General features: G+C 21.9%; 1 protein-coding gene across 2 annotated transcripts in view; it reads right to left on the bottom strand.

Moving 5' to 3' along the window:
* The window catches only part of LOC117181367 (alcohol dehydrogenase class-3), a 30561-nt gene that overhangs the window by 12344 nt on the left and 7637 nt on the right, over positions 1-10580 (bottom strand). For both annotated transcript variants that reach the window (XM_033373958.1, XM_033373959.1), the window contains one exon: positions 4868-5088. In XM_033373958.1, the coding sequence (XP_033229849.1) occupies positions 4868-5088 (221 nt within the window). The remainder of the gene's footprint in view (positions 1-4867; positions 5089-10580) is intronic.

Raw genomic sequence — 10580 nt, 5'->3', positions numbered from 1 at the left:
TTCGATGTTTGCATTAAAATAAAAATTAAATAAACAAAAAAATAAAAAATCTACTCTCACCATTTTCTGACAAATTTAGTTCTGAATTTTTCAAAAAAAAAAAATTCTAAAATCGGTGCATAATTGCGTTCTAAATGTCATTTTGAACCTCGTTTTCCGATTTCACCCCATTTGTTCGTTTCTAAATTATTTCCAATATATAAAAAATATATATTTTTCTATCAAATAGTTTAATTTTATACCAAATTGTTGAATTTTCACGAGAATCAGTGGAACTCTAAAGCTCAAAAATATATTTTTTTTTCACTGCATAAGATGGAAATTCAATATAAAACTATTTATTTGTGATGAAGATTTGTTTTTAGTATTCAATCATTGTTTTTATACTTTATAAAACAATCATAAAAACACTTTGATACAAAAATTAAAATACAACTTTAAAATTGTACCTACTCATTCTAGTTCCAGTTTTCGGCACCAGGTGGCGAAATGGTCGATCACCATTCCCAATAGTGATGAAGAATTTTTTTTTATATTGCCGTCAAGAAATATTTGAAATATCAAGAAATATTTGATACATTTTCGAAAATGTTTCCAAGTTTTCAAATATTTGTAAGCTATTTAAAACGTCTTGAATTTCTGAGAATATTTTTAACTAGCACGAATTTTTGTCAAAATTTACAAATATCATATCAAATTTTTAAAAAATACCTTAAAATATTCTAAATTTTCCCAGCAATTTTAAGAAAATATGTTCATTCTCTTGAAAACTTTAGAAATTCTTTGGAATTCTACTAAATATTTCTTGAATTTACCCAATTTGTGTTCGTTTTTATTTTGCAATATTACCAAATTGGAACATTTTGCTTTAAAATCTTCTAATCTGTTTTTAGAAATATTAGAAAGTCGTTTTTTATATTTAAAAACCTTTTTGAATTTTCTCTTAAAAGTGATTTCTTCCAAAAAAAAATTATTTAAAATTTTCAAACGAATATAAGAGAAATTCCTTTTTTTTTAATCTGGTCAGACCTTCGAAGCCCTCTAATTTCCAAAAATTATTAAAATTTTTCCTTTATTTTTTTATTTATTCTGCAAAATTTTAAAAAAATGCCTTAAAATCTCTCCGATTCTTCTTTGACTATTTTTGTATTCTTCTAAAATATTTTAAAATAATCTCTTCAAATTAATTTTTCAAATGAAAAATTATTTAAATTTTTCTTCGGAACCTGAAAAAATGTCTTTCATTTTCGTGAAACTTTACAAAATCCATAAAAAATCTTTACAAGTCTTAATTATTTTTTAATCGTTTCAAAACTTTTCAATATCTCTTAAACTTACTTAAATTTTTTCTGAAATAATGTATTATGGCAAAATTTTGCTTTAAAATCTTATAATTTTTAAAGATTTTAGGAAATAATTCAAAATATTTTGTGATATTTTTTTCGATTTTGTCTTGAAATTTCTTACAAAACAATCATTTAAAAATTTCCCATGAATTTTAAGAACTTTTTTTCACACCCTGACAAAATTCAGTTTACCTAAAAAATTTGTAAATCTTGAAAAATTAAAAAAAAATGGTCTCAAAGTCTTCCATATTCTTTTAACCCACATTTTAAAATCTTTAAGACTTATAATTATTCTTTGAAAATAAAACCGAACCATTTCTCCTCAGATCTTTTATAATTATCTTAAATAATTAAATAATTAAATTTAAAGGTAAGATTAATTTCTACCAAAAAATACGAATTTATACCCTAAAAGATAATTTTTCAACCAAAAATTTAATTTTGAGTCAAAAACTGAATGTTCCAACAAAGAATTGAGGTTTTAATTAATATTATGGAATATTTAATTGGTATAATAGTTACTTTTTCAGTTGAAAAAATCCAATTTTTAAACAAAAAGGAAACAAACTTGCAATAAAATAGATTTTCTGAAAAAATCCCTTTTCATCCAAAGAAAAAACTATTTTTCAATCAAATATTTAATTATAACATTTTTCAAACTAAGAAATGAATTTTTAATTAAAAATATAAATCTTTAAATGAAAAAAAATTTTTTTAACAAAGCAGTTTAACTTTTAACCAAGTAATTTTATTTCAATCCTAAAAGTTGAATTTTTAACTAAAATAAAAGATATTTAACTGGAATACTTGAATTTTTAACTGAGAAGATGAATTTTTAGACAAGAAGATTAACTTTCAAAGAAAAAGATAATTTCCTATAAAAAAGATACCAATTTCATTAAAATTTTTGAATTTTTAACTAGAAAAGATCGATTTATAACTTGGAAAACTTGAATTTTCAGTAAAAGAAATTAATTTTCAACCAAACTGATGAATTTTCAACTGGGATAGTTGAAATTGTTACGAAAAAGAGGAATTTTCAACCATGAAGATTAATTTTCTATATAAAAAAAGGAATTTTTCACAAAGTACATAAATTTTCAAACAAATAGTTAAAGTTTTAAGTAAAAAATGTCAATTTTCAGCCAAATAGTTGAAATTTTATTTGAAAAAAGACACATTTTTAATTTAAGATCGAAGAGAAATCTATTTTCGTATGCAAAAACATTTTTTCCATTTAAAGTAATAATAAATAAACTGTAAATTAAAGCACTCAAAGTGGAACTCTAGAATTTTAAACTTTAAAAACTGAAGTTCAAAAGTTTTTAATTAAAAAATGTTGTATTCAAGTTTTCAATAATTTACACGTATAGAATGGGAGCTACTAACAATTTTTAACTAAACAATTTTTTATTAAATGCAGGTAAAGTGTCAAATAAACCATTTTATTTCGAAATCTTGAAACACATGTAGTTTTACATTTTTTTTTTAAATTTTAATTATTTACTTTTTTTAGATCTTCTAAAAATCTTTTAAAATGTTTCAAATTTTGCCAAATTTTTTTTTTATATTCTGCAAAATAAAAAAAAAATCCATAAAATCTTTCACATTCATTTTTAACAATTTTTTAAACCTTTCTAAATATTTTTAAATATTTTCTTTAAAATAATTTATCAAAATAAAAAATAATTTTCCTATGAATTTCTTTTATTCTTCTAAATATAAAAAGAATCTGCCAAAATCTATTTTTAGTTTCAATTTTTTTTATTTTACAGTATTTTACAAAATATTATGAAAAATTCGAGTAGAAATATTAGATCAATTTTTGAAAACATTACCCAGTTTTAAAATATTTCTAATCTATTTATAACGTCTTAAATTTTGCTTTAAATTCTTGTAAACTCTTTTTCAAAATTTTATGAAATCGTTTGATATGTTTAATGAAAAACCTTTTATAATTTCATCTTGAAGTTTATTTTTCAAAATACAAAATTATTTAAAACTTTTGCACGAATATAAGGAAAATTTTTTTATCTTGTGAGGCCTTCTAAACCTTCTAATCTCTAGAAATTATTTTTAAAAATTTCTGCATTTTTTATTTATTCTGCAAAATTTTCTTAAACTCTTTGAGATTCTTCTTTGGCAATTTTTGCAATATTTTAAAATAATCTCTTAAAATTAATGTTTCGAAATAAAAAATTATTTTAATTTTTTTCTAGGAACCTGAAAAAATGTTCTTTATTTTCGTAAAACTTTACAAAATTAAAAAAAAATCTTTACAACTTTTAATTATTTTTTTAATTATTTCTAATCTTCTGAATATCCCTTAAACTTAATCAAATTTTTTGTAGAACTATGTAATATGGCAAAATTGCAAAAGTTTGCTTAAAAATCTTTTACACACTTTTTACCAAAATTTTAGGAAGTAATTCAAAATATTTTTAAGAATTCTATACCTTCTAAATGTCGTTTAATTCAGCTTCTTTTTTCAAAACCTCCAACAATCTACATTTAAGAAAATATGCAATTTTTCAAAAGTTTCAAATTAACTTTGAATTGTATGAATACTTAAAAATATTTATTAAGCATGATAGCATTTTTTGTAATTTCCTAATTCTGATTTAATTTTCTTCTAGAATTCTTTTTTTTTCCAAATAAAGAAATCATTTGAAATTTAACCAGGAACCTTGAGACAATTTTATTTTTCTCTTAGAAGCTTTACAAATTCTTGTAAATCATCTAATTTTTTCTTCAAAGTCTTCAAAAATGTGAACTTCATTAAAAATTATTCTGAATCTTCACCAGATTTAAATTATTTTCGATTATTTTCAAAACTACTGAAACTTCTATAAATCCAACAACAATTTTAATCCGAATTAATCAGAAACTTAAAATTAACATTTTAAAATAAAATCTAGATTTGCCCAAAAACTTATTGTGCCTGTGGTAGCAAAATAAAAAACAATTAATAATTAAAAATACAAAATTATAAAATTAAAAAAAGATATTATCAAATTATAAAAATTGACCAAATTTCACCCTCAAAGACCTTTATTCTTTTATATTAGACATCGAAAACTTAAAAAATTATATTTTGAGTAAATCATTATCTAAAAGACATAATTTAATTATTCTGAATGAAAATTAGCGTTCATTGATCATTCTTTTCCGTAGATTCGATTAAAATAATTGTGATCTGTAATTCAAATTCTAAATTCCCTGATGCGCGAGAATAAATCAATGTAAAATGAATAAAATAGCAATTTGTAAATTATTTTAAAAACTTAGTTCCCATCTTACGATTTATTTTTTATAATAATATCCTTCAGTTCGTGTTTAATTTAAAAACAAGTATAAATCTTAAGCTGAATTTCGTGAAAATAGTTATGCCGAAAAGCAAATTTTAAAATGAACTCATTAATATTAATAAAATTTCTCTAGAACGTATCATTTTAGGTGAATTTTTAAAATTTGAAAATTTGAAAATATATTAAAATATCATTTTTTTATAACTGGATTACCTTAGCGAGAGAAATATCAGCGACAACAGTATATTCAGAAAAAGTTGAGCATCCCATGAAATGGGCGAGAGTTTGGCCCTTGCAGGTGAACCGAGAGGTGCCATCAGGCATCTGTCCCTTTCCCTGGGTGGTGCGAATTTTACTGCAGAGATTTGTCTTCGGAGACTTGCAGAATTTGCAGTCACCGCACTGAGGAATATAGAGTGGAACCACATGATCCCCTTAAAAATATATTTAAAAAATCATTTAATTTTACGGATTTTAAACATTTTTTCCGGTAAGTTTTTCTTTACAAAATGATTTCAAAATAGGGGAAATAGGGTGATATTATTCATAAAAATAGGGGAATAATAAAGGAAATTATTTTAAATAAAATTAATATTCAATGCAATATGAAATGTTTTTGAATTCTTAGGATTTCAGAACGAAATAAATTGCAGTTTTGAGCAAATAGTTTAATTTACAGACAAACGGTTGAATTTTCAAACAAAAAAGATTAAACTTTATAAATAAAAACCAAACAGTTGCATTTTGAAGACAGCAAGACGAATTTTTTTTAGAAGAGAGTTGAATTTTAAAACCATAAGAGTTTAATTTCCAGCAAAAAAGTTTATTTTCCAATAAGAAAGATGACTTTTATACTAAACAAGATGAATTTTCAAACTAAAAGAAATTAATTCGCAAAGAAAAAAATAATAGTTGACATTTCAACCACAAAATATTTTTATTTTAAACCAAAAATAGTTGAATTAATAAAAAAAAGACGAATTTTCAACAAAGTAATATGAATATTGAAATAAATAGTTAAATTTTCAATTAAAAAACTTAATCTTCAACAAACAAATTTTCAACCAAAAGTACAATTTTCAACTAAAAAGAATCAATCTTTAAAAAAATGTTTAGCAAAGTAATTCCACAAAGAAGTTGAATTTTCAACAAAACTAGATGAACTCTCAACAAAAAATATAATAATAAATAAAGAACAGTAAAATTCAACCAAAAAATACGAATTTTCAACAATTCAGATACATGGAATATCAGTTTAAAAAATTACCTGTTACCGAACCAAAAAAAAAGATGAATCTTAAAAAAATATGTGTTAACAAAGAAGTTGAATTTTGAAAAAAATGAGTTCTCAACGAAAAATATAATAGTTAATATTTTAATCAAACCAGATTTTTATTTAAAATTAAAAACAGTGAAATTCAATAAAAAAGAACCAAAGAATTTTAAACAAAATCGTTGAAAATTCAACAAAAAAAGATTTTCTACTGAAGGAGACGAATTTTAAACCAAACAAGATTTTCTACCGAAAGAGATGAATTTTAAACCCAAACATATTTTCTATTATAAGAGATGAATTTTCAACCAAGAAATATGACTTTTTTTACAAAAAATATGAATTTTCAATTCAAAGAGACAAATTTCCTATCTAAAATAGTTGAATTTTCAACAAAGTAGTGAAATATTCAACTAAATTTAGACTTTTTTAGAACTTAATTGTAATTTCATTAATGAAAGTTGACTTTTAAAACAAAAAGTTATTTTCTAATAAGAAATTTGAGTTTTTTTTAACAAAATAAGTGAATTTTCAATCTAAAAAGATGAATGCTAAGATAAATAGTTGATTTTTCGACAAAAACAATTAGTTTTTAACAGAACAATTACATTTTTAACAAAATAATTAAATTAAAAAAGAAATAGATGAATTTTGAACCAAAATAGTATAATTTTCAAGCCATAAACATTAAACTTTAACCAAACGCCAAATAGTTGAAAATTTAAGTCCAAAAGGCAATTTTTTTAGAAGGCAGTTGAATTTTTGACTGAACAAGATGACTTGTTAACAAAATATTCTGATTCTCAACCAAGAAATTACATTTTTTAACAAAATAGTTTAATTTGAAACGAAATAATTAAATTTTTCAAAAAAAAAAAAAGTGGAATTTTTAACCAAATACTGGATCTTTCAAGCCAAAAAGATTAATTTTTAAATAGAACAGTTAAATTTTGAACCGAAAAGGATGACTTTTTAATAAAATAGTTGAATTTTCAACAAAATAACCAAATTTTCAACAAAATAGTGGATTTTTCAATCCAACCTGATGAATTTTCAACCAAATGGTCGAATTCTCAAACAAAAAATTATTAAGCTTCAACAAAAAATAAAATAGTTGAAATTTTAACTAAAAAGGATCATTTTTAATGAACTAATCTAATCTTCAACAAAATAATTTAATTTTAGAGCAGAAAATGTGAATTTTCAACCAAATAGTCGAATTTTCAAACAAAAATGGTTTAACTTTAACCAAAAACCAAATCGTTGAATTTTCAAGTCCAAAAGAAGAATATTTGATGAAACAGTTAAATTTTCGACCGTAACGGATGACTTTTTAAAAGCATAGTAGAAGTTTCAAGAAAATAATAAAAATTTCAACAAAAAAGTAGGATTTTTAACGAAATATTGGATTTCAAATAGTCGAATTTTCAACAAAATATATGAATTATCAACCAAAAATGGAATAGTTATATTTGCAATTAAAAAAATTAATTTTTAATCAAAAGAATTTCACAAAAAAGATATTTCACATTATTTCAAAAGATATTTCACAAAATAGTTAAATTTTTCATCGAAAAGGACGATTTTTTAACAAAATAGTTAAGTTTTTAACTAAATAGTATAATTTTTAGCCGAAAATTTTGAATTCTAAACCAAAAATATAATAAGAGACATTTCAATTTTAATGAATAAATTTTTAACCAAAAAAACTTGGATTTTTACATTGGATTCTATTACAGGCCTCAGAGTCAAATTAAATTTAAAAAATATTTTAGATCCGTTAATCATTTTATCAATTAATCCTCGGGATCAATCAAATAAAAACTTTTAAAACCTAAAGCGAATCTATTGAATTAAGCAGAATTGAGTAAATTAAGAAGAATTCAAGTGAATTAAATAAAAATCGAAAAATTCCATATAATTTAAAAGAATTCAGGATAAATTACTAAAAATGCAGACTGAATTCCAAAAAATAATTTCAAATCTCATTAAATAATTGAAACCCTAAAAAATGCCTCACTTTTCGTGAATAAATTCTTTGAAGTCAACCAAAATATTATAAAATCCCGTGAAATTCTATGATATTTCCTTAAATCTTGGAAAATATATTAAAATACATTAAAAAATTTTAAATACTTTAAAATCATTGAAATCATTATTTATGTAATTATTGTGAAAATTAATTTTTATTTTTAATGATTGTTTTGTAAGGAATTTCAAAAGAAAATCGAAAAAAGATCACAAAACATTTGGAATTATTTCTTAAAATCTTTAAAAATTTTACAAGATTTCAAAGCAAAATTTTGCCATAATACATAATTTTAGAAAAAATTTGAGTAAGTTTAAGAGGTACTCAAAACTTTTTAAATGATTCAAAAATAATTAAAGCTTGTGAAGATTTTTTAAGAATTTTTTAAAGTATCAAGAAAATGAGGAACATTTTTTCAGGTTCCTAAGAAAAATTAAAATAATTTTTTATTTCGAAAAATTAATTTAAAGAGATTATTTAAAAAGATTTCAGAAGATTTCAAAAATAGTCAAAGAAGAATCGGAAAGATTTTAAGGCAATTTTTTTAAATTTTGCAGAATGAATAAAAAAATGGAGGAAAAATTAAAATAATTTTTAGAAATTAGAAGGTTTAAAAGGTCTGACAAGATTTAAAAAAAAAATTTTTTTATATTCGTGTGCAAATTTTTAGTAATTTTTTATTTGGAAAAATAAACTTTAATAGAAAATTTTAAAAGTTTTTTAAACATAACAAACGATTTACGAAAATTTCTAAAAATAGTTTAAAAGATTTTAAAGCAAAACGTTTCAATTTGGTAATATTGCGAAATAAAAACGAAAATAAATTGGGTAAATTCAAGAAATATTTAGTAGAATTTAAAAGAATTTCGAAAGTTTTCAAGAGTATAAACAAATTTTCTTAAAATTGCTGGAAAAATTTAGAAGATTTTAAGGTAATTTTTTTAAATTTTGGAATGACATTTGTAAATTTTGAGAAAAAATCGTGTCAGTTAAAAATATTTTCAGAAATTTTAGACGTTTTAAATAGATTAAAAATATCTGAAAACTCGGAAACATTTTCGAAAGTTTATCAAATATTTCTGGATTCATTTCCAACTTCTAAAAGTTCTAAATATCTTTTAAAAGGACTCGAATTTTTCATAATATTTCGTAAAATCCTACATTATGAAAAACAAAAAATTTTTAATCTTCTAGATTCTTTTTTGACAAGCCTGAAATATTGATAAATCTTTTTAATTTTCTCACGAATCTTATGAAAATTATATTTACATAAATTTAAAAACAAGATAATATTTTTTTATTCTCAATTCTCGGAATTTAATTTCAGCATGGATTTATTATAGCACTTTGAAAAATAATTTTAGATTACTTTCAGTGTTGTCAAAAATAAAAAAATATTCCTTAATGGTCTTTCTTTAAGAGTGACATATAAATTTTTTAATATTTTCGCTTCGTTACAAAATCTAATTAATTTAAAAAATATCACTATATATTTAAAAGTGTTTGAATATCCGAGACTAACATAAAATAAAGAAAAAATGAATAACAAAATCATAAATTGAGTGGCCAGAAACGAAAAGGTTCCGAGCGCTCGAAAACGCGAAAAAGTTTTGTCCAAGCGTCTTGTGATATCAAAATTTCGAAATTCAAAAAATGAAATTTATAAAAATATTTTCTTGTAGAGAATGACAAGATGGAACTTTTTTTTCTTTAGAGTTTTTCAATCCGATTTATATTTTTGATAAAATTTAAATTTTCAACCAAACCTATCAATTTTTTATCAATATTATTCATTTTATAACCAGACAGACGAATTTGCATCAAAATACATGAATTGTGACCAAATTGTTGCATTTTGAAGCCGAATTATTTATAGAATAGTTAAATTTCCAATCCAAAAATACAGATTCAAAAAAGTTAATTTAATTAAATAATTTAATTTTAAAGCGGAAAAATGCATTTTTAATAAAAAAATGTTAAGTTTTAACCAAAAATTTTAAGTTATTATCGATTAGTTGAATTTTCAACTAAAATAGAATAATTTTTAACCAAATAATTGCATTTTTTACAAAGAAAGACGAATTTGCAACCAAAAAATTAATTTTTCACCAAAAAGATAGGTTTTCTATTAAGTTGTTGAATTTTCAACGAGAAGAGATAATTTTTTAATTTAAAATATCATTTTTCAAACGAAAATAAAACTGCTACATTTTCGATTAATAGAATTAATTCTCATCCAAAAAATTGGATTTTCAATAAAATGGTCAAATTCTCAAACAAAAAGATTAATTTTCTATCAAACAAGAGAAATTCTCATCAGAATAATTAATGTTCAACTAGAAAATATAAATTTTTAACAAATAGTTGAATTGTTTCTAAAAATAGAGTAATTTAAAATAATAAAAAACTGTAAAAGTTTAATATTCAGTTAAAAGAATTAATTTTTGACCAAAAAAGAAACAAATTTTGCGAGTATTTTTAAATTGATAGGAAAAATTCAATTCCATGTAAAATCAACATGCTAATTGAGTGGCCAGAAACGAAAAGGGTCCGAGCGCTCGAAAACGCGAAAAAGTTTTGTCCAAACGTCTTGTGATATCAAAATTTCGAAATTCAAAAAATGA

The sequence above is a fragment of the Belonocnema kinseyi genome, chromosome 10 (assembly GCF_010883055.1).
Source record: "Belonocnema kinseyi isolate 2016_QV_RU_SX_M_011 chromosome 10, B_treatae_v1, whole genome shotgun sequence".
In the NCBI taxonomy this organism is placed as follows: domain Eukaryota; kingdom Metazoa; phylum Arthropoda; class Insecta; order Hymenoptera; family Cynipidae; genus Belonocnema; species Belonocnema kinseyi.
This window is presented reverse-complemented; position numbering and strand designations above follow the sequence as displayed.